We start from the raw sequence: 23,585 nt of genomic DNA on the forward strand, positions 1-23,585 counted from the left end.
GCTTCTTTGTTAAGGTGGCTGCTGTAAATTTGGTGGGCTCTGACCAAAGCTGTTGGCCCTGACTTGCGAAATACCTGACGCCAAAAACTCAACATCTTCTTTCCCTCTCCTGCTATGCACACAAACCCCTGTTGCACCGCCCCCTCGTGTCTGTAGTAGAGAAGTCCACCGAGTTTGATCAGAGAATGCAGCTTCATGCTCCAGGCTAGCCCAATCTCATCAGATCTCAATTCAAGGGATTGGTTCTGACCTTTAAACCCCTACATGGCTTGGGACCAGGGTATCCAAGGGACCGTTTTCTCCCATATGTTCCTGCCTGGGAATTAAGATCACAAGGGGAGGCCCTCCTGACTGTCCCATCAATCAAAGATGCTTTTTTGGTGGGTACATGAGAGAGGGCCTTTTCAGTGGCAGCCCCACCATTATGGAACAACCTCCCCGGGGAGGCCTGCCTGGCCCCCTCACTTTTGATCTGTAGGACGCAGCTGAAGACTGATTAATTTAGGGCTGCGTTTAATTAAGGCAGTCCTAAATTGTGATTTTAAATGTTGGTTTTATGTTTTGATTTTTTTTTGGTATTTTATTCATATTGTAAGCTGACTTGAGCTCTGTAGGAAGAAAGATAGCTAATAAATATTTTAAATAACTGCATAAATAAATAATTGGCAACCCATATTGCAACAATGAAGCCTTAGCAACCAATATTGACCCCCCCACACACACACACATATTGCAAGGCTTCCTTGTGAGATCTCAAGTGACGAAGACCTCCAGATAGGTTTTTTTGCATTGTCTGCACCTGTAGAAACATCACTATTGATGGTTTTGGGAGTTCCTTCTTCTCTCTTTTTAACATTTCAGATTTTAAACCTGGGGGTTCTCCTGGGTTTGAGAAACCTACCTCTTAGGCTTGGCTGGCTTGGCTGTGCGATGTTTTAAAATTTGCAACGGGGCCAGCCCTGATGGTTAGATATAAAGATATAGGGATATGTGAACCATGATATTGAGTGTTCTGAACCAATATTCTAAAAGTCTCTTTTCCTCATTTATTTGAATTCTTCCATCCTCCTTTTCTCCTCGCTGTCTGCTCTCAGTGACACTGCAGGTTATGTTAAACTCAACTTTAAATCATTAGCAAATAACATAGTTTTAATTTCTTCCATGCCACGTTTTACTCCTCTCACTTCCCAACATTTCCTTATCTGATTTGCTGTTGGTTCCATGTGTTCAATAAATAATGCAGCTGACAATTGGCACCTTTTCCCTTGGCCTCCAAATAAATGCATTCCACTAGATAATTTTCCATTTTTGCCTCTTACCGTCTGGGGTATTGTTCCCAATGCTTCTGCAATTTCCATGGCTTTTTTCACTGGAATCTCAGAGACCATGGAGCCCAAAGAAAACACCACAATGCCGTGTTCGCCAGATGCATTTACTATGGCTTCGAATTCCTACAAAAATAAATAAATTTCCAATGAAAATTATTTGTGACGTTCCTATCACATAACCTAGGCAACAGGTTAATTTGAAACAACATGGCTCATCTTGACAGATAGATGCAGAGAAGGTAATATTAAACAGTTCAAGAAGTGCTTTCTACCACCCAAAAAAAATATTGAGAGTAACAAGATTATTACAACAGTAATTTTTGAACATAAATTAGGACTCAGGAGCACAAAAGTACTATACCCTTTTCAAAATCTGATAATGTTTAAGTTCATTTGCAACAATGATAAATGTTGAACAGTGTAATCTGACCTTTAGTAATGGTATCATTCATTTTCTAGATTGGTAAAATAATTGAAATTTGCCTTGGGAGTTTTTGTGTGTGTGTTAAGTGCCGTTAAGTTGCTTTCTACTCATGGCTGCAGTTCAATAATGTTTTAATTTCCTGACTTCACCTGTTTAATTTCAGTGTAATTGTGTAACTTCAGTTTTAATACAAACCCACAACCAAATTTTCCCAAATCATTAATACCGCTGGGATTTCCTTCAACTCTCAACGGAAAAGCACTGCTAAGAGTCAGTTAGATTGTTCACCCAGCCCAACTTTCTGTCTTGGGCCATGGTAACACCTTGATGTTTTAGGAAGTCTTAACTACATTTACTGTTAAAGGAGCACTTCGAACCCTGTTGAAATATTAGGCGTTAAAGGGTTTGGGTTAGCATTAAAACAGACACCGTGAGTCTCTTACCTAATTGCTCATACATTGTGATCTTGATCCTGTACAAACACAGCATATAAAAGAGTCAGTGTGGTATAGAGGTTAGGAGCAATGGACTCTAATCTGGAGAACTGGGTTTGATTCCCCACTCCTCTGCATGGTTGGCGGACTCTAATCTGGTGAACCGGGTTGGTTTCCCCGCTCCTACACATGAAGCCAGGTGGATAACCTTGGGCTAGTCACAGCTATCTCAGAGCTCTCTCAGCCTCACCTACCTCACAAAAAGTCTGTTGTGGGGAGAGGAAGGGAAGGAGATTGTAAGCCAGTTTGATTGTTCCTTAAAAGGTAGTAAAAGTTGGCATATAAAAACTAACTTTTCTTCTTCTTCCCTGCCCCAATGGCCTTGCAATATACAGAATATAGTCAGAAGGGGAATCTAGTAGCTGTTTGTTTGTTTCTCACTTTGTAGATTTCTCGCACAGCTTCATTTACCCATAACTACTGGTACTTCTGAACAAAGTTACATAAATTAACTGTGTACAGGGAATTTTTTTTTTAATGTTTCATTTCAAATCTCCTCCCTGTAAATGTACTTCTGGCTCTTAGTTCTAATATTATGCCAAAGGGTAAAGGCAGTTTCCTACTGGCTTATTCCAACCTGTTCAGATATTCCAGTCTTACTCCCAGGAAAGGGTTCTCAGGTTTGCACTGATAATCTCACATCTTGTAAACTGAATTGTGCATACATGCAACTTTTAGAGCAATTCCAACCTGAGTCAGTGCAGCCTTCTTTTCACAGTGTATACCTCCAATGAGGACCATGTTTGGCATGAGAGGCCGGGGATACTCAAATGCAAAGTCATAGCGCAGAAGCCAGATGGATGCCTGGCCATACAACTTGCGTACTGTCACCTCTCGATGCAGGAACGCGGTGCTGAGAATGTTGTATGATGAATAAAGAAGAGAACACACCAAGAATCTCAAAGGGCTGATGAGAAAGTTCTTTACCCACTGATTAAAGTCCATATGATCTGTGTAGCCTGTGAAGTATTCTGGGACATAAGAAGGCAGATTTGGACACTGGGTTGCCTCTAAACCGCAGTGGAAACCCCGTGAGTAGTAAACAGAAGGGAGGGACAAATGCTCGGCTATTATCTGTCCACATGGTGACACCGGAACTGTAAATACAACGTCAAATTGGTTTTCTTCAAGGTATGCAATGATCTCTTTGTTGTACAAAAGTTGCTTGCAGGTGTTGAAGAAAAGTGTGGTAATATTTCTCGTTGTTGCAATCATCTCAGTCATTTCTGCCAAGAAATGCTGTGAAAAAGCCTTCTGGCCAAATTTTCGGACCTCCTCTTTTATGTATTCTTCTCCGTAGGGGACAGCAAAGGTTTTCAATGTGTAATGTATGGATGGCTTAATCTTCAAGCGTACATCAGGAGCAATCACTACGATTTTGTGTCCTCTCTGGTGAAGTTGTTCCAGAACCAGACGCATACTAAGCCAGTGGCTGCCATCCAAGGGGATTACCAAAACCTTCCCCCCATCTGAAGGGCTCCAGAAAAGGAAAGTAAGTAAAAGCCACAGGGGTACCTGGCAGATGTTTTGACCCAGAGGAATCTTCTTAGCAGTCATGTTCTTGTTTAATTTGAAGTTAAATGGGTTTACAAACTTCATTGTGAACACCACATGAAATGTGAGTAGCTCCCTGACCCACTCTTTTTACCCTTTATTTTGTAAATGTTTAACTTCCCATGACTTGCTTTTCCACAAGGGTCAAAGGCGGACTCTGTCAGTTTTTCTTGATTCAACGATATGCATCAAATTAATCAAACAAAGAGGGCTGGTTCCCTTCAAGGTACTTTTCAGGAAGAATTAGAGGAAAGGGCCTTGAATGCTGATCAAGTAACCGCCTCCATCCTTACACCTCAAAGATAGCACAAACTCTCACAGTTTGTAACTAGAGGAAACATCTTCAGCCATTTCCAGGCTCCTCCTCTTCCACCTTCTCCTGAGAAATCTGTGCCTTCTGGAAAACTTCCCCATGCAGTGAGCAGGACATCAGCCAGCAAGTGTTTGACACCACTTGTGATGCACAGAGGAAATGCTGCAGCTATCTTTGAACCAAACCCTGCAAAGAAGAAATTACTTCCTCCCAAAGCTAGAGGTGTCAGAAGCGCCTGCTTGTCTTTTTGTTATGGCTAGTTTCAGATTGATCCTGCCTATGGATTCTGACCGGACCCTTCGAAGTGTGAGGGCCACCCCTTGTGTTCCTGACTCATGCCCGTCATGACTTTTAAAATCTTGCCAGGAAAAAGTATTAGAGCCATTACGGAAAAACATTAATTTCTCCCTGATTGAGGGGGCTCTCCCCTTGAAGGAGGCAGTTATTAGACCTCTGCTCCAAAAACCTTCATTGGCTAGGGATGAGGTGGCCAATTACAGGCCAGTCTCTAATTTTCTGGAACAAAATGTTTTCTGGAAATGTCTGGAACACATTCCAATCATAATTATATTTGTAGTATTAAATTATCACAAAGCTGATTCAGCAAAGCTGAATCCTTTATACATAATGTCATCAATCCATTATAGAGCCAGGTGTGTTTAAACCTGTGAATTTCAATAGGCCTTAAATGCAAGTAATCAGACACTGAGCTGTGGCCATTGCTGGAAACTTTTCAAATCATCTTGTCTAATATACAGCAGGTATAATTGTATTGTCGGCATCTAATAAGAATTATCTACAAAATTCAGAGTCCTAGTTTGATGTTTTTAAAGAAAATAGCAAGAGTTACCAACCTGAGTTAAGGATTTTTTCCCAGCACAATTGATCCCTCCAATCGCAATCATATTAGGCATTAACGGTTTTGGATAATTAAATACAAGGTCTTCTTTCATCAGCCAAACTGATCCATGACTCAACAGTTCTGTGACAGTAATGTCTTTTTGAAGAAACTCTGCAGCGAGATTTGAATAAGGAGAATAAACAAAACCACAAAGGAAGGATTCTGCGATGCGGAACAGCAGATTCTTCACACGTTGGGCAAACGTCATCCGGTCTGTATTCGTTGTAAGTGGTCTTGGAACATAAGAAGGAGGACTGGGGCACTGAAGTGCTTCAGAGTCTAAACCACAGGGAATCGCTAGCAAGAAAAATACCGAAGGGACACCCAGATACTCAGCAACTATTTGTCCACATGGCATCACAGGATCTGTAAAAAGGGCATCAAATTTGCTCTGCTCAAGGTCCTCCATCAGTTCTTGATTGTATAATAAGCTTGTGCAAGTGGAAAAAAACAAAGCAGATATATTTTTCACCCTGTTATAGTTTCTAACAAACCTAACTAGAAAAGGGAGCTCTTCAAACATGCCATTTATATTGCCTCGAAAAGGTTCGTCGAGCTCTTCTTTTGTGAAAGGCACAGGATACGTTTTCATGGTATAAAGATTGTCCGATGGTTTTATGTGCATATTTATTTCAGGTGCAACGACGACAATCTCGTGGCCGTTCTGCTTGAGCTGATTCAGGACGGACAGCATACTCAGCCAATGACTTCCATCCGTGGGTACCACCAGGAGCTTTCCACCAGAGGTAAAATTCAAAGACAGGAAAAGCAACAGCGCTGCAACACACCCCTTCTGGGAGTGGAAAGTGGGGAGCATCTCTCTCGTCTCACTCTGTCTCTCTGCAAGAATTAAGCGTCTACTACCACCTGCATGCTTCAGAGCGGCCTGTTATGTCATAGGTCGTTGTATGCTAGTTGAACATTAACTTTCGAGAAGGGTTGTAGTTCGAGGTAAAAAACATGCTTTGTATAACGAAATTTCCGGGGTCAGTCCCTGGCATCTCCAGTTTAAGGATTTCAGGCTTTTATCTGAGGTTTATTGGGGTTGACGAATCAGTGGTTTGATCCAGTAAAAAGCATCTTAAAATGTTTATGTTGATGTATCAAGCAACTGAGTACAATTTAAGATCCAAACTAGGTTTATCGTATACATTAAACAGGCACAAGGGCTATATCACTCAGTTAGACAGACAAGGCCCTTTCCAAATCTCCTCCATCTTTCTTCCTGTTTTGTGTCCCAGCAAACCTCTCCGAGCAGACGGTGTTTCCAGCTCTGTTATCTATAGCCATGTATACGTATATGTGTGGGTGCCATAATTCCGCTATATTTTCAATATTACACATAATTCCTTTACAAATCAGTATCGCAAACATTTCTCAATATTTCACTGCACTAATGCATTTCCACTATAAATGTATGAAATCTACATGAGGTTTATGGCAGTACCAACACTGAATATTGACTCCAGTATAAGTTCTTGCCTGTCTAGCTGGAGAAAAGATGCCAAGAATGCAGCAATTTAATGGTACTTTCCCTCAAATTTAGGATTACAGAGAAAGTCTGTGAACAATAAAAAAGTCCACATCTCATTATCTACCTCATATTCTAATACCTTGTGCCATTTTTTCTTAAACTCTTATTGGGAACCCCACACAGAAATGCATAACAGGTTATATAAATTAGAGAAGGAGGGTTTACTAATAGATGTAACAATCACCTTGAAAGGTATAGTTTTTCTTCCTACCTCTCATTTACAAAGTCTTGTAGTTACTAAGCTCTTAACCTGCAGTTCCTGAACCACTGGATCTAATATGATAAGCGCTAGAATGTTTCAATAACATGTAATAATGGAAATTCCATTATTTAAAAAAAAAAACCACGGTGATTTAATGCCTTAATGAGCAGAGAACATCCCTGGATTTCTACCCTATCCAACCCCCCTAATTAAAAGATGATATGGAAAGTTCAAATTCACTAGATTCTCCACTTCTGACATCCTGAAAAGATATGGTTTAAGCCTACTGCAGACATTTAAGGATATAGGAAAGTCGAATCCACTGGTGAGGGGAGCAGTTTTCCCTTGTTGGTATCTTACTCAGGTGTACTTCCTAGGAAAGCGTGCATAGGTTTTCACTGATAATCTCACATGTTGTAAACTGAACTGTATATATATGTAACTTTTAGAGCAATTCCAACCTGAGTCAGTGCAGCCTTCTTTTCACAGTGTATACCTCCAATGAGGACCATGTTTGGCATGAGAGGCCGGGGATACTCAAATGCAAAGTCATAGCGCAGAAGCCAAATGGATGCCTTGCTATACAACTCGCGTACTGTCACCTCTCGCTGCAGGAACTCCATGCTGAGAGCGTTGAATGGTGAATAAAGAAGAGAACACATCAGGAATCTCAAAGGGCTGATGAGAAAGTTCTTCACCCGCTGATTAAAGTCCATATGATCTGCGTAGCCTGTTAGGTATTGTGGAACATAAGAAGGCAGATTTGGACACTGAGTAGCCTCTAAACCACAGGGGATCCACCCTGAGTAGTAAACAGAAGGGAGGGATAAATGCTCAGCTAAGATCTGTCCACATGGTGATGCTGGAACCATAAATACAACGTTAAATGGTTTTCTTCAAGGTAAGCAATGATCTCTTTGTTGTACAAAAGTTGCTTGCAGGTCTGGACGAAAAGTGTGGAGATATTTCTTATTGTTGCAATCATCTCAGTTGTTTTTTCAAGGAAAGGCTGCTGTGTGAAAGTCTTATGGCCAAATTTTCGGACTTCCTCTTTCCAGTATTCTTCTCCATAGGGCATAGCAAATGTTTTCATCGTGTAATGTATGGATGGCTTAATCCTCATGCTTACATCAGGAGCAATCACAACGATTTCGTGTCCTCTCTGGTGAAGGCGTTCCAGAACCAGACGCATACTGAGCCAGTGGCTGCCATCCAAGGGGATTACCAAAACCTTCCCCCCATCTGAAAGGCTCCAGAAAAGGAAAGTAAGTAAAAGCCACAGGGGTACCTGGCAGATGCCTTGACCCAGAGGAGTCTTCTTAGCAGTCATGCTCTTGTTTAATTCGAAGTTAAATGGGTTTAAAAACTTCATTGTGAACGCAACATGAAATGTGATTATCTCTCTGATCTGTTCTTTTTACCCTTTATTCTGTAAATGTTTAATTTCCCTTGACTTGCTTTTCCACAAGGTTCAAAGGCGGGCTCTGTTAGTTTTTCTTGATTCAACAGTTTGCATCAAATTCATCAGTAAAGTGTTGATATGCCAGAAACAAAGAGGAGCAATTCCTCTTCATGATACTTTACAGGAAGAATTAACTAAACCAGGGCTCAAAATATTTTGTTATTTTTAATGTTTGCTAATCAAGGTCCCTTTGCATGGACAAAATGCTGAATAGCTCTTATTTAATCATTGCAGCAACCTGGAAAAGGGTTTATGATAAGAACTAATTACTTGCACAAGATTACTGATACAGGTCCAGGGCAAAGCCCGCTTCATACTCTATAGCAAAAATATATAGCAGCCTGTGTATAAATGTCCAATGCCCATTACTCAGAATGTACAACACCTCTCCTTCTCACTTGCCTCGAAAGCCCCTTGCTGGGATTGCTATGACTTAGCTTGACTTATTGGCACTTTATATGTACAGTGCAGTTGGTTTCTTTTGTGGCCAAAAGGCACACTGATTAATCACTTATTCTTGATTAATGTTCTGATGGCCGGGTATTGGGCAAGGTGATATTTCTTCCAGACACATTCAATGCCAGTTAATGTGATTGAGTTAGTGCTGGACCTACTTATTCCGCTGACTCCCTTGTCTTTTGTGAACATCTACATCTTCTACATCTCCGTGATTTGAGGGGTAGAGATACCACTGAGCACACAGCCGCCGCCTGCATCTTTTGCCACCGTCCGCCTTCTGACATGGGTCCTAACTAGGGTTGCCAATCACCAGGTAGTAGTTGTAACAACCAGCATGTGGGCTCAATATTGAAAGTAAGTGGTAAATAAATTGCTATACCACTATATCACTACGCTCTATAATAATGAACCAAGACTTTGGACAACAAAACATTGGTGTGGTTGTCACACATAAATAATCTAGAAGACTGTTAATTTCACACACATATATGTTACATAAACCTGAACACAATCCCAATATACCATCTTGAGCAGCCCTGCTGCTTTTTTCCATCTCGGCGTGGCTTTGCTGCTTCGTACTTCAGCTCTGGGTGGGGGGTGGGGGAATGCCTGATGGTATATTGGGATTGTGTTCAGGTTTATGTAACATATATGTGTGTGAAATTAACACTCTTCTAGATTATTTGTGTGTGACAATAACACCAATTTTTTTGTTATCCAAAGAGTCATTATTATAGAGCATAGTTATATAGTAGTATAGCAATTTATTTACCACTTACTTTCAATATTGAGCCCACATGCTGGTTGTTACAACTAACTTTGTTATTTCAGCATAGACCATTGTTTTTTTGCTAACCACCAGGTAGTAGCTGGAGATCTCCTGCTATTACTACTGATCTCCAGCTGATAATCAGTTCACCTGGAGAAAACGGCCATTTCAGCAATTGGACTCTATGGCATTGAAGTCCCTCCCCTCTCCAAACCCCGCCCTCCTCAGGCTCCGCCCCAAAAACCTCCCTCTGGTGGCAAAGAGGGACCTGGCAACCCTAGTCCTAACGGCACATTACATTTTCCCCATGTCAGGCCACCAATGTGTTCTGCACACTCTTTGCTTCCAAGGTGCACAGGGGTCCGATTTGGATTGGGAGTGTGGAGAGGGGACCTAGATCTTCCCCCCCTCGCCCAGTGCGATTTTCTTGACCTGAAACAGCCCTGGCCAGCCACTATTTGTTCAGTTATGAACAACTGATTTGTAGCGGAAGCAAGTAGAAATCCCCGAGGTAGAAATGTAGAGAGAGAAAATGGCCAAATATGCAGTGATGGCAAAATTGACGCATTTGCTGAATAGAAGACCCGAGGGGGAGTTTCAGAAGAAATGGAAACTTTATTATGATTATGCTCAACTTTAATTCTGATATTGTACAGTAGATTGATTTGAATTGATTTGAGTGTTACAGTAGGTAACAATAAGGAAGGGTAGAATTTATAGGTGGCTTATTAGAAGCAGGAATTAGCAATTTGTAATCTGATTAACTGTATATGTATGGTAAATCGTTATAAAATTATACTCAGAGATTTATTAAGCAGTTATGCAAATATGTAGTTAAAAATGATAGCCTTTGATTTAAAGCAAATGAATTTTTCATAACCTAGAATGATATGTTATTGCTCAGCTGTTATTAAGTTGTTAATATACGGTTCCCTTTGGAAGGCTTGAAACACTGTATGTGTGGGTTTGTAAGTATGGATTTTCCCCCCAATAAAAATTTATTGGGGTGGGGGGAAGAAAACTGATTTGTAGCCATATCAGTATGAGTGCAGCCCAAGCAGAGCAAATAGTGGCTTCCCAGGGCTGTTTCGGGTCAGGAAAATAGCATGGGGTGGAAGGCCTGGGAAGCATGGAGCTTGGAGAACATTTCTGTGATCTGGCATGGGGAAATGCCCAGGAAGAATAACACGTTGTTAGCCCAGAGAAGAAAGGCAGGCAGGCCAGCTGAGAGATACCATTCTTTCCTTGCACAAACTGACAGTACAAAGAGGATTTAACTGTTCTTTCCCCATTTCTGTGGAATGTGACAGCAGACGACAAAAACAACAGAAAATGCCCTCCCTACAACGGAGACTCAGGCAGCGTGTGCAGGAGGGGAACCAACTGTAGGGTGGTTGGGGAATAGGGTTGCCAGGTCCCTCTGCGCCATCGGTGGGAGGTTTTTGGGGTAGAGCCTGAGAAAGGCAGGGTTTGGGGAGGGGAGGGTCATCAGTGCCATAGAGTCCAATTGCCAAAGCGGCCATTTTCTCCAGGTGAACTAATCTCTATCGGCTGGAGATTAGTTGTAATAGCAGGAGATCTCCTGCTGTTACCTGGAGGTTGGCAACCCTATTGGGGAAGGCCCACCACCAGAGATCTCTTAAATTTCCTCTTCCTGCACTGCCACAGTGATTCTCTGCCTTGAGTTTTGCCTGGGGCCCCAGAATCACAAAGACCGCCCCTGTTCCTTCAAATCAATTTAAAATGTTACTGGTAGCTGATTTTTATGCAGCTCTTTCTTTTATATCTGCTTTTTAAAAAATAGCTTGTATTTTGGAGACAGCCTGGAAACTCAGTCAGGCTTACATCTTCTCTAGAACAGCTAACAAAGCACATTTCTCCGATATTCACACAGGCGAGATTTCATTTGTTTGTACCAATACCCAAGGAAAGGGGAAAGTATGTGTGCAACAGGTCAAGCAATGGAGCAAAGGTAAAATGTACTGATTGCAAAACTTGTGCAAGTGTGTGTTATGTAAGAAGCACCCACAAGCCTGCAAACAGTAACTTTTAACCTTCTACCCATCCTATACTGCTGAAACACTCCTTTGTATTTTGATTGGGAGATCAAGGTTCAAATTTGACTTCAGCCATGGGGTTAGTAGGCAGTCCCAGTCGGTCAGCCTAGGGTTGCCAACTTCCATGTCTTTGTGAAGTTGTCTTTGTGAAGAAACAGAAGACTAATATATGATTTATTTATACAAAGATTGATATCATTGGTTTTTGTTTAAGAAGCCATAGTGATTGCTAAATGTTGAATAACTTCCAGGTACTAGCTGGAGATCTCCTGCTATTACAACGGATCTCCAGCTGATAGAGATCAGTTCACCTGGAGAAAATGGCCGCTTTGGCAATTGGACTCTACGGCACTGAAGTCTCTCCCCTCCCCAAACCCCACCCTCCTCAGGCTCCGCCCCAAAAATCTTCAGGTATTTCCCAACCTGGACCTGGCAACCCTAGGTCAGCCTCATTTAGCCTTCTGTAAATAAGAGTAACAAAATTCACATACTCATTGTAATGATAAAAAGGGGCTGCGCAAAAATACCCTGCATCCTAGGATTCATGCCAGAGTTACAATAACTGGGAATGTCTCCCTGCGGTCACCCCTGCCGACTGCTTTGGGGCTTCCTTTTCATGCATGCCTTTTCCGCCTGGAGACTGGCAACCCTACACATCTTAGAGCTCCTTTTGGAAGCATTCATGCAGCATCCATAAAGTCGCCAACCTCTAGGCTGGAGATATCCTGGAATTACAACTGATCTCCAGGTGACTGAGATTAGTTCCCCTGGAGAAAATGGCTGCTTTGGAGGGTGGACTAAGTGACATTAAGCAAAAATGAAACAAAAGTGGGGGGGGGGGTGAAGAGAAAAAATTAAACTCAGAACAAACCAGGTAACCAAAATGGTTAAAAAAACATGAGGAAAAATATCAATGTCAACTACAAAAATACCTAAAATTATATTAAATCACAAGAACTTTAATACAAATCTAACCTAATTCATAGGGTTGCCAAGTGCCAGGTGGAGGCGGCCAACCCGCCCCCGCCAATCCACCTGGATTCCCGTCGACCAGCTGAGGGTTGGCGGGCAATGCGTGCACGCACGCCTGCCCACAGCGGTATGTTATTTCCATTTTACAACCGGAAGTGCTGCATCGCAAGAGGCCTTTTCCGCTCAAACTCCCAGTTTGAGTGGTAAAGGCCTCTTGATGCAGCACTTCCGGTTGTAAAATGGAAGCGACATAATCACGTCGGCGCAGCCACGCGCACACCTGCGATCCCACCTCACCTCCAACCTAAAAACCTCCTGCCAAAGGACAGGAAAAACCTCCCGCCTGGTAAGCCTACTAATTCACCATCAATTATGCTACATCACATATGGGCCAGGATCTTAAAGAGTTCGGGGCAATCCAACTAGCCAACAGCAGCTGTTATTGGCTAGCCGGATTGCCCCGAACTCTTTAAGATCCTGCGCGACATGTGATGTAACATAACTGCACTGTCAGTATTTTACCCACACTCAGACACCAGTGGCTAGTTGGTTCATTTTGTGTCCACCATATTTCATTTATAGATTTATAGTGCTACTGGTGGTAATTAAGGCTGAAGGTTAGTAAAGCTGCTTATTTCAATTTCTCCCTGAATTATCCTGAGTGAATTGTCATCCTCAGTTACTCTAGGGTTGGGAATCTCCTGGAGTCTGGAGATCAATTGTAATTTTGGGAGATCACCAGGCCCCACTTGAAGGTTGGCAACCCCCTAACCCTGTTTTGAGGTTGGGAAAAGCTGAGGCTGAGAGATAGTAACTTTCCATCAATGCACCTGTCTGAGGACTGATCTGATACCTGGACATGACCTAATATAAGCACTAGAATGGTTCAATAACAAGTAATAATGGAAATTCCATTTTTTTAAAAAGTGATTTAATGCCTTGATTTAATGCCATGACTCTTAGCAGTCTTGCTCTTGTTTAATCCGAAGTTAAATGGGTTTACAAACTTCATTCTGAACACCACATGAAATGTGAGTAGCTCTCTGACCCGTTCTTTTTACCCTTTATTCTGTAAATGTTTAACTTCCCATGACTTGCTTTTCCTCAAAGGCGGGCTCTGTCAGTTTTTCTTGATTCAACAGTTTGTATCAAATTAACCAAACAAACAGGACTCGTTCCCTTCAAGGTACTTTTCAGGAAAAATTAGCCAAACGAGGTCTTCTTAAGTGAGCGGAGAGGACTTTGAATGCTGATCAAGTAACTGCCTCCATCCTAATGCATCAAAGTTAGCACAAACTCTCATGGCCTGACTAGAGGAAACATCTTCAGCCATTTCCAGGCTCCTTTGGTGGTTTCACCCTTTTCTGTCTGACCGGATACAAAGAGTCTCCACCGGAGGTGCAGAATTCATTTTGTGGGGTGCCACAGAGTGCTGTTCTCTCACCCATGCCCTTTAATACATATTTCAGGCTGCTGAATGAGATTGTCCGGAGCTTTGGGGTTGGGTATCACCAATATGCAGATGACACCCAGCTCTATATTTCACTATCCAAGCCTCCAGGTGAGTCCATCTTGGTTCTGAACCAGTGTTTTGTGGCTGTGGTCAGGTGAAGAAAGAACAACTGACGTTGAATCCAGACAAGACTGAGGTAGTATGGCTGGGAAGGCTGATATTCTAGAGGGACTGGATCCGCTTGTCCTAGATGGAGTAATGTTGGCTTTTTCAGAGCAGGTTAAGAGTTTGGGGATGCTCATGGACCCTGCCTTGCTGTTTGAAAAGCAAATACTGGCTGTTACTGTAAGTATGTCCTACTACATGATTTCTGCATTGTTTCACATGTCATGTTAAATGCTTATCCTTTCTTACTGCTCCCTTGTCAGGTTCCTGCTTGTTTTCAGATTTCTGCAATCCAAACCTTATTGCTTTTTTTTTTTACTACACATCCCATCCTGTTGATTATACTTGTCCTAAACTGTGTAATCCACCTTGAGTCTCAGTGAGAAAGGCAAAATATAAATAATGTAAATAAATAAAATTATATTGTTGAAGGCTTTCACGGTCAGAGTTCATTGGTTCTTGTAGGTTATCCGGGCTGTGTGACCGTGGTCAAGACCACGGTTACACAGCCCGGATAACCTACAAGAACCAAATCAAATTATGTAAATAATGAAAAATTGCTATTAACAGCAGACGTACTGGAATTACTTGTGCACTACTGGTTTTTTGGGGTTTTTTTTACAATGAGCAAGCATTTGTGTGATTCGAAAGCCTATCTATTATCCCCATTATGAAATGTCTGGAACACATACCAATCAAAATTATATTTCTAGCATTAAATGATCACAAAGCTGATTCAGTAAAGCTGAATCCTTTATACATAATGTCATCAATCCATTGTAGAGTTAGGTATGTTTAAACCTGTGAGTTTCAATAGGCTTTAAATGCAAGTAATCAGGCACTGAACTGTGGCCATTGCTGGAAACTCTTCAAATCCTCTTGTCTAACATAGGTATAATTGTATTATCGGTATCTAATAAAACATATCTACAAAATTCAGAGTCCTAGTTTGATATTTTTAAAGAAAATAGCAAGAGTTACCAACCTGAGTTAAGGATTTTTTCCCGGCACAATTGATCCCTCCAATTGCAATCATATTAGGCATTAACGGTTTGGGATAATTAAATACAAGGTCTTCTTTCATTAGCCAAACTGATCCGTGACTCAAAAGTTCTGTGACAGTCATGTCTTTTTGAAGAAACTCTGCAGCCAGAGTTGAATAAGGAGAATAAACAACATCACAAAGGAAGGATTCTGACATATAAACAAGCAGGTTCTTCACACGTTGGGCAAACGTCATCCGGTCTGTATTCGTTGTAAGCGGTCTTGGGACGTAAGAAGGAGGACTTGGACACTGAAGTGCTTTAGAGTCTAAACCACAGGGAATCGCTAGCAAGAAAAATACTGAAGGGACGTCAAGATATTCAGCAACTATTTGGCCACATGGCATCATAGGATCTATAAAAAGTGCATCAAATTTGCTCTGCTCAAGGTCCTCCATCAGTTCTTGATTGTATAATAAGCTTGTGCAAGTGGAAAAAAACAAAGCAGATGTCTTTTTCACACTGTTATAGGTTCTAACAAACCTAACTAAAAAAGGGAGCTCTTCAAACATGCCATTTATACTGCCTTGAAATTGTTCGTCCAGCTCTTCTTTTGTGAAAGGCACAGGATATGTTTTCATGGTATAAAGATCGTCTGATGGTTTTATGTGCATATTTATTTCAGGTGCAACGACGACGATCTCGTGCCCATTCTGTTTGAGCTGATTCAAGACGGACTGCATACTCAGCCAATGGCTTCCATCCATGGGTACCACCAGGAGCTTCCCACCAGAGGTAAAATTCCAAGACAGGAAAAGCAACAGTGCCGCAACATACCCCTTCTGGAAGCAGAACGTGGGAAGCATCTCTCTTGTCTCACGCTGTCTCTCAGCAAGAATTAATCTACTACCATCAGAATGCTTCAAAGCAGCCTGTTATATCATAGGTCATTGTATGCTAGTTGAACATTAACTTTCGAGAAGGGTTGTAGTTCAATGTAAAAAAAATGCTTTGTATAACAAAATTTCCGGCGTCGGTACCGGGCATCTCCAGTTTAAGGATTTCAGGCCTTTTGACGAATCAGTGGTTTGATCCAGTAAGAACTATCTTAAAATGTTTATGTTGATGTATCAAGCAACTGAGTACAATTTAAGATCCAAACTACATTTATTGTATACATTAAACAGGCACAAGGGCTATATCACTCAGTTAGGCAGACAAGGCCCTTTCCAAATCTCCTCCATCTTTCTTCCTGTTTTGTTTCCCAGCAAACCTCTCAGAGCAGACAGTGTTTCCAGCTCTGTTAACTATAGCCATGTATGTATGTATGTATGTATGTATGTATGTATGTATGTATGTGTCCCATAATTCGCTGTATTTTCAATATTACACATAATTTCTTTACAAATCAGTATCGCTTCCATTTCTCAATATTTCATTGCACTAATGCATTTCCACCACAAGTGTATGAAATCTACATGAGGTTTATGGCAGTACCAACATTGAATATTGACTCCAATATAAGTTCTTGCCTGTCTAGCTGGAGAAAGTTGCCAAGAATGCAGCATTTTAATGGTATTTTCCCTCAAATTCAGAATTACAGAGAAACCCTGTGAACAATAAAAACACCTTCCAAACCTTATAATCCACCTCATTTTTTAATGCCTTGTACCAGTTTTTTTCTTAAACTCTTATTGAAAACCCCACACAGAAATCATAACAAGTTATATAAATTAGGGGGAGGGTTTACTAATAGATGTAACAATCACCTTGAAAGGATCATTTTTCTTCTTACCTTACAAAGTCCTGTAGTTACTAAACACTTAATCTGCAGTTCCTGAACCACTGGATCTAATATGATAAGTGCTAGAATGTTTCAATAACATATAATAATGGAAATTCCATTATTTAAAAAAAACATGGTGATTTAACACTTTGATAAGCAGAGAACTTTATCCCTGGATTTCTACCCTATTCCCCCCCCCCCTTCAATTAAAAGATGATGTGGAAAGTTCAAATTCACTAGATTCTCCACTTCTGGCATCCTGAAAAGATGGTTTAAGCCTACTACAGACATTTTAGGATATAGGGAAGTTGAATCTACTGGGGAGGGGGAGCAGTTTTCCCCTTGACGGTATCTTACTCAGGTGTACTCCCAAGAAAGCGAGCATAGGTTTTGCACTGTTCATCTCGCATCTTGTAAACTCAACTGTACGTATGTGTAACATTTAGAGCAATTCCAACCTGTATCAGCGGAGCCTTCTTTTCACAGTGTATACCTCCAATGAGGACCATGTTTGGCATGAGAGGCCGGGGATACTCAAATGCAAAGTCGTAGCGCAGAAGCCAGATGGATGCCTGGCTATATAACTCGTGTACTGTCACCTCTCGCTGCAGGAACTCTGTGCTGAGAATGTTGAATGATGAATAAAGAAGAGAACACATCAAGAATCCCAAACGGCTGATGAGAAAGTTCTTTACCCGCTGATTAAAGTCCATATGATCTGTGTAGCCTGTGAAGTATTCTGGGACATAAGAAGGCAGGTTTGGACACTGGGTTGCCTCTAAACCGCAGTGGAAACCCCGTGAGTAGTAAACAGAAGGGAGGGATAAATGCTCGGCTAAGATCTGTCCACATGGTGACACCGGAACTGTAAATACAACGTCAAATTGGTTTCCTTCAAGGTAAGCAATGATCTCTTTGTTGTACAAAAGTTGCTTGCAGGTGTTGAAGAAACGTGTGGTAATATGTCTTGTTGTTGCAATCATCTCAGTCATTTCTGCCAAGAAAGGCTGCTGCGAAAAAGCCTTCTGGCCAAATTGTTTGACTTCTTCTTTCATGTATTCTTCTCCGTAGGGGACAGCAAAGGTTTTCAATGTGTAATGTATGGATGGCTTAATCCTCATGCGTACATCAGGAGCAATCACCACGATTTCATGTCCTCTCTGGTGAAGGCGTTCCAGAACCAGACGCATACTGAGCCAGTGGCTGCCATCCAAGGGGATTACCAAAACCTTCCCCCCATCTGAAGGGCTCCAGAAAAGGAAAGTAAGTAAAAACCATATGGGTATCTGGCAGATGCCTTGGTGCAGAGGAGTCTTCTTAGTAGTTGTGCTCTTGTTTAATCCGAAGTTAAATGGGTTTACAAACTTCATTATGAACACCATGTGAAATGTGAGGAGCTCTCTGACCCGCTCCTTTTACCCTTTATTCTGTAAATGTTTAATTTCCCATGACTTGCTTTTCCGCAAGGGTCAAAGGCGGGCTCAGTTTTTCTTGAGTCGACAGTTTGCATCCAGTTAATCAAACGAAGGGGACCGGTTCCCTACAAGGTACTTTTCAGGAAGAATTAACCAAACAAGGTCTTCTGAAGTGAAAGGAAAGAATCTTGAATGCTGATCAAGTAACTGCCTCCATCCTAATGCCTCAAAGTTAGCACAAACTTTCCCGGCCTGACTAGAGGAAACGTCTTCAGCCATTTCCAGGCTCTTCCTCTTCCACCTTCTCGTGAGAAATCCTTGCCTACTGGAAAACCTTACCATACAGTGAGCAGGACTACAGGTGTGTTGTAATGTATACAAGAAACCTCTAAGGGGCAAGTTTCTGCTTTGCATGTTTGTTAGTTTTGGCCCTAGAGGTTCCTGCATGCGGTTGATGGCTGAGGCAGCCAATGGAGAGGGAGACGGAGAGAAGGCAGGGTAGAAAGACAGAGAACTTAATAAAATTCTTCTTAAATTAAGCAAAGCTGATATGTCCTGTGTTTACGATACTACAAGGTGGCATGTGTTTAACATCACTGATGATGCACAGAGGAAATGCTCCAGCTATCTTTGAACCAAACCCCGCAAAGAGGAAGGTACGTCTTCACAATGCCCGAGGTGTCAGAAGCGCCTTCTTGTCTTTTTGTTATGGATAGTTTCAGATTGATCGTGTCTATGGATTGGCCCTTCGAAGTGCGAGGGCCACCCCTTGTGTTCCTGACTCATGCCCGTCATGACTTTTAAAATCTTGCCAGGAAAAAGTATTAGAGCCATTACTGAAAATCATTAATTTCTCCCTTTAAGGAGGCAGTTATTAGACCTCTGCTCCAAGAACCTTCATTGGCTATGGAGGAGATGGCCAATTACAGTCCAGTCTCTAATTTTCCTTTTCTAGGGAAGGTGAAGAGGGATCCATCTTTCCTGTTGATACTGTTGGACCTCTCAGCAGCCTTTGATACAGTTGATCAGTGTGGTGTAGTGGTTAAGATTGGCAGACTCTAATCTGGAGAACCGGGTTTGATTCCCCACTCCTCCACATGAAACCATCTGGATGACCTTGGGCTAGTCACAGTTCTCTTAGAGTTCTCTCACCCTCACATACCTCACAAGGTGTCTGTTGTTGAGAGAGGAAGGGAAGGAGATTGTAAGTCGGTTTGATTCTCCTTAAAAGATAGAGAAAATCAGCATATAAAAACCAACTCTTCTTTTTCACTCCACTATTATCCACCAGCTTGAATGTTAAGAGCATAGCCCTTGGGTGGTTTCACTCTTTTCTGTATGACCGGATACAAAGAGTCTCCACCAGGGGTGCAGAATTCACTGGGTGGAATTTATCTTGTGGGGTGCCACAGAGTTCTATTATCTCACCCATGCCCTTTAATACATATTTCAGGCTGCTGAATGAGATTGTCCAGAGGTTTGGGGTTGGGTATCATCAATATGCAGATGACACCCAGCTCTATATTTCATTATCCAAGCCTCCAGGTGCATCCGTCTTGGTTCTGAACCAGTGTTTCGAGGCTGTGGTCAAGAAAGAACTACCCGACACTGAATCCAGACAAGACTGAGGTAGTACTGGTTGGGCTGATATTCTAGAGGGACTGGATCCGCTTATCCTAGATAGAGTAATGTTGGCTTTTTTATAAGAGCAGATTAAGAATCATAGACTCATAGAGTTGGAAGGCAACACCAGGGTCATCTAGTCAAACCCCCTGCACAATGTAGGAAATTCACAACTAACCCCCAAACCCCCAGTGACCCCTACTTCATGCTCAGAAGATGGCCAAGATGCCTTCCCTCTCATCATTTGCCTAAGGTTATAGAATCAGCATTGCTGGCAGACGGCCATCTAACCTCTTCTTAAAAACCTCCAGGGAAGGAGAGTTTACCACCTCCTGAGGAAGCCTATTCCAATGAGCAACTGCTCTGTCAGAAAATTCTTCCTAATGGCTAGATGGAAACTCTTTTGATTTAGTTTCAGCCTGTTGGTTCTGGAGCAACAGAAAAAAACTCAGCACCCTCCTCCACATAACAGCCCTTCAAGTACTTGAAGATGGTTATCATATCACCTCTCAGTTTTCTCCTCTTCAGCCTAAACATACCCAGCTCCTTCAACCTTTCTTATTAGGACTTGGTCTCTAGACCCCTCACCATCTTTGTTGCCCTCCTCTGGACACATTCCAGCTTGTCTACATCTTTCTTAAATTGCGGTGCCCAAAACTGAACACAATACTCTAGGTGAGGTCTAACCAGAGCAGAGTAAAGCAAAACCATCACTTCGCGTGGACACTATACTTCTGTTGATACATCCCAAGATCGCATTTGCCTTTTTAGCTACTGCATCACACTGCTGACTCATGTTCAGTATTTGGTCTACTAAGACCCAAGATCCTTCTCGCACAGACTACTGCTGAGACAAGTCTCCCCCATCCTATAATTATGCATTTGATTTTTGCTACCTAAATGCAGAGCTTTACATTTATCTTTGTTGAAGTGCATTTTATTAGTTTTAGCCCAATTCTCCAGCCTGTCAAGATCATCCTGTATTCTGGCTCTGTCTCCTACCATATTTGCTACCCCTCCCAATTTAGTATAATCTGCAGATTTAATAAGCATCCCCTCTATTCCTTCATCCAAATAATTTATAAAGGTTGAACAACACAGGGCCCAGGACAGATCCCTAAGGCACTAGTCCCTTCTCTCCAAGTGGGTGAGGAACCATTAACAAGCGCTCTTTGGGTGCAATCTGTCAACCAGTTACAGATCCACCTAACAGAAATAGGATCTAAACCACATTTTCCCAATTTGTCCACAAGAATATCACAAGCCTTACTGAAATCAAGATTAACTATGTCTATTCCCCTGATCCAGCAAGGTAATATCTTTCTCAAAAAAGGGGATAAGATTAGTCTGATGTGACTTGTCCTTGAGAAACCCATGCTGGCTCTTAGTAACCAGATCCATCCTTTCTAAATGCTGAAGGACTGACTGATGATTTGTTTGAAAACTTGGGGGCTCTTATGGACCCTGCCTTGTTGTTTGAAAAGCAAATCGTGTGTACTGGCTGTTGATGTAAGTCTGTCCTACTACGTGATTTCTGCATGGTTTCACATGTTGTATTAAATGCTTGTCCTTTGTTTCATTTCCGTTTTCAGGTTACTGCTTGCAATCCAAGCCTTATTGCTTTTACAATGGATGGCCCATCCTGTTGATTATATTTGTCCTACACTGTGTACTCTGCCTTGAGTCTCAGTGAGAAAGGCAGAATATAAATAATGGAAATAAACTAGTCCTTAACAGCAGACTTACTGGAATTACTGTGTGTGTGTGTTAAGTGCCGTCAAGTCATTTCCGACTCATGGTGACCCTATGAATCAATTTCCTCCAAAGTGTCCAAATCCCTACAGCCTTGCTCAGATCTTGCAAATTGTGGGCCATGGCTTCCTTTATACAGTCAATCCATCTCTTGTTGGGTCTTCCTCTTTTCCTGCTGCCTTCAACTTTTCCTAGCATGACTGTCTTTTCCAGTGACTCTTGTCTTCTCATAATATGTCCAAAGTATGACAGCCTCAGTTTACTAATTTTAGCTTCTAGGGTCAGTTCAGGCTTGATTTGATCTAAAACCCACTGATTTGTTTTTTTGGCAGTCGAGGATATCCATAACACTCTCCTCCAACACCACATTTCAAAGGAATCTACTTTCTTCCTATCACTAGTGCACTACTTACTTTTTTTACAATGAGCAAATATTTGTATCATTAGCAAACCCATGTATTATCCCCATTACAAAATGTCTGGAACACATTCCAATCATAATTGTATTTCTAGTATTAAATGATCACAAACAAAAGTACAGTAAAGCTGAATCTTTTATACATAATGTCATTGATCCATTGTAGAGTAAGCTGTGTTTAAAACCTGTGAATTTCAATAAGCTTTAAATGCAAGTAATCAGACACTGACCTGTGGCCATTGCTAGAAACTCTTCAAATCATCTTGTCTAATATAGATATAATTGTATTGTTGGTATCTAATAAAAATTACTACAAAATTCAGAGTCCTAGCCTGATTTTTTTTAAGAAAATAGAAAAAGTTACCGACCTGAGTTAAGGATTTTTTCCCGGCACAATTGATCCCTCCGATTGCAATCATATTAGGCATTAATGGTTTGGGATAATAAAATACAAAGTCTTCTTTCATCAGCCAAACTGATCCATGACTCAAAAGTTCTGTGACAGTAATGTCTTTTTGAAGAAACTCTGCAGCCAGAGTTGAATAAGGAGAATTAACAAATCCACAAAAGAAGGATTCTGACATATAAACAAGCAGGTTCTTCACACGTTGGGCAAACGTCATCCGGTCTGTATTCGTTGTAAAGAATCTTGGAACGTAAGAAAGAGGACTGGGGCACTGAAGAGCTTCAGAGTCTAAACCACAGGGAATCGCTAGAAAGAAAAATACCGAAGGGACACCCAGATGCTCAGCAACTATTTGGCCACATGGCATGATAGGATCTATAAAAAGTGCATCAAATTTGCTCTGCTCAAGGTACTCCATCAGTTCTTGATTGTATAATAAGTTAGTGCAAGTAGGAAAAAAAAAGCAGATGTCTTTTTCACCCGGTTATAGGTTCTAAGAAGCCTAGCTAGGAAAGGGAGCTCTTCAAACATGCCATTTATATTGCCTCGAAACATTTTCTCTAGCTCTTCTTTTGTGAAAGGCACTGGATATGTTTTCATGGTATAAAGATCATCCAATGGTTTTATTTGCACATTAATTTCAGGTGCAACAACGACAATCGTGTGGCCGTTCTGTTTGAGCTGTTTCAAGACGGACTGCATACTCAGCCAATGGCTTCCATCCATGGGTACCACCAGGAGCTTCCCACCAGAGGTAAAATTCAAAGACAGGAAAAGCAACAGCGCCACAACATACCCCTTCTGGAAGCGGAACGTGGGAAGCATCTCTCTCGTCTCACGCTGTCTCTCAGCAAGAATTAATCTACTACTATCAGAATGCTTCAGAGCAGCCTGTTATGTCATAGGTCGTTGTATGCTAGTTGAACATTAACTTTTGGGAAGGGTTGTAGATCAGGGTAAAACACATGCTTTGTACAACGAAATTTCCGGGGTCAGTCCCTGGCATCTCCAGTTTAAGGATTTCAGGCCTTTATCTGAGGTTTATTGGGGTGGACAAATCAGTGGTTTGATCCAGTAAAAAGCAGCTTAAAATGTTGATGTTTGTGTAACAATAG

At 41.6% G+C, this 23,585-nt stretch overlaps 2 protein-coding genes and 1 pseudogene across 4 annotated transcripts in view; all 3 read right to left on the reverse strand.

The window, feature by feature from the left end:
- Positions 1–23,585, reverse strand: part of LOC130483377 (UDP-glucuronosyltransferase 1A1-like) — a 38,776-nt gene that overhangs the window by 9,709 nt on the left and 5,482 nt on the right. Inside the window, exons 1-2 of one of the 3 annotated variants that reach the window (XM_056856132.1) lie at positions 15,073–15,936; positions 1,320–1,451 (exon numbers count right to left, since the gene is read on the reverse strand). In XM_056856132.1, the coding sequence (XP_056712110.1) occupies positions 1,320–1,451; positions 15,073–15,936 (996 nt within the window). Of the gene's footprint in view, positions 1–1,319; positions 1,452–2,936; positions 3,681–15,072; positions 15,937–23,585 lie in introns of those variants that run through there. The other 2 variants (XM_056856133.1, XM_056856131.1) reach the window with 2 other exon arrangements.
- LOC130483875 (UDP-glucuronosyltransferase 1A1-like) lies at positions 17,276–18,226 on the reverse strand. Its single transcript, XM_056856787.1, has one exon. It carries the CDS (start codon positions 18,224–18,226, stop codon positions 17,276–17,278), a length of 951 nt encoding a protein of 316 aa, XP_056712765.1.
- LOC130483876 (UDP-glucuronosyltransferase 1A1-like) lies at positions 18,953–23,295 on the reverse strand (annotated as a pseudogene).

Source organism: Euleptes europaea, chromosome 10 (genome assembly GCF_029931775.1).
Source record: "Euleptes europaea isolate rEulEur1 chromosome 10, rEulEur1.hap1, whole genome shotgun sequence".
In the NCBI taxonomy this organism is placed as follows: Eukaryota; Metazoa; Chordata; class Lepidosauria; order Squamata; family Sphaerodactylidae; genus Euleptes; species Euleptes europaea.

What these genes read in the sequence shown, in the direction of transcription:
- LOC130483875 (XM_056856787.1), bottom strand. Translation starts at nt 18,226, where the DNA reads ATGAAGTTTGTAAACCCATTTAACTTCGGATTAAACAAGAGCACAACT.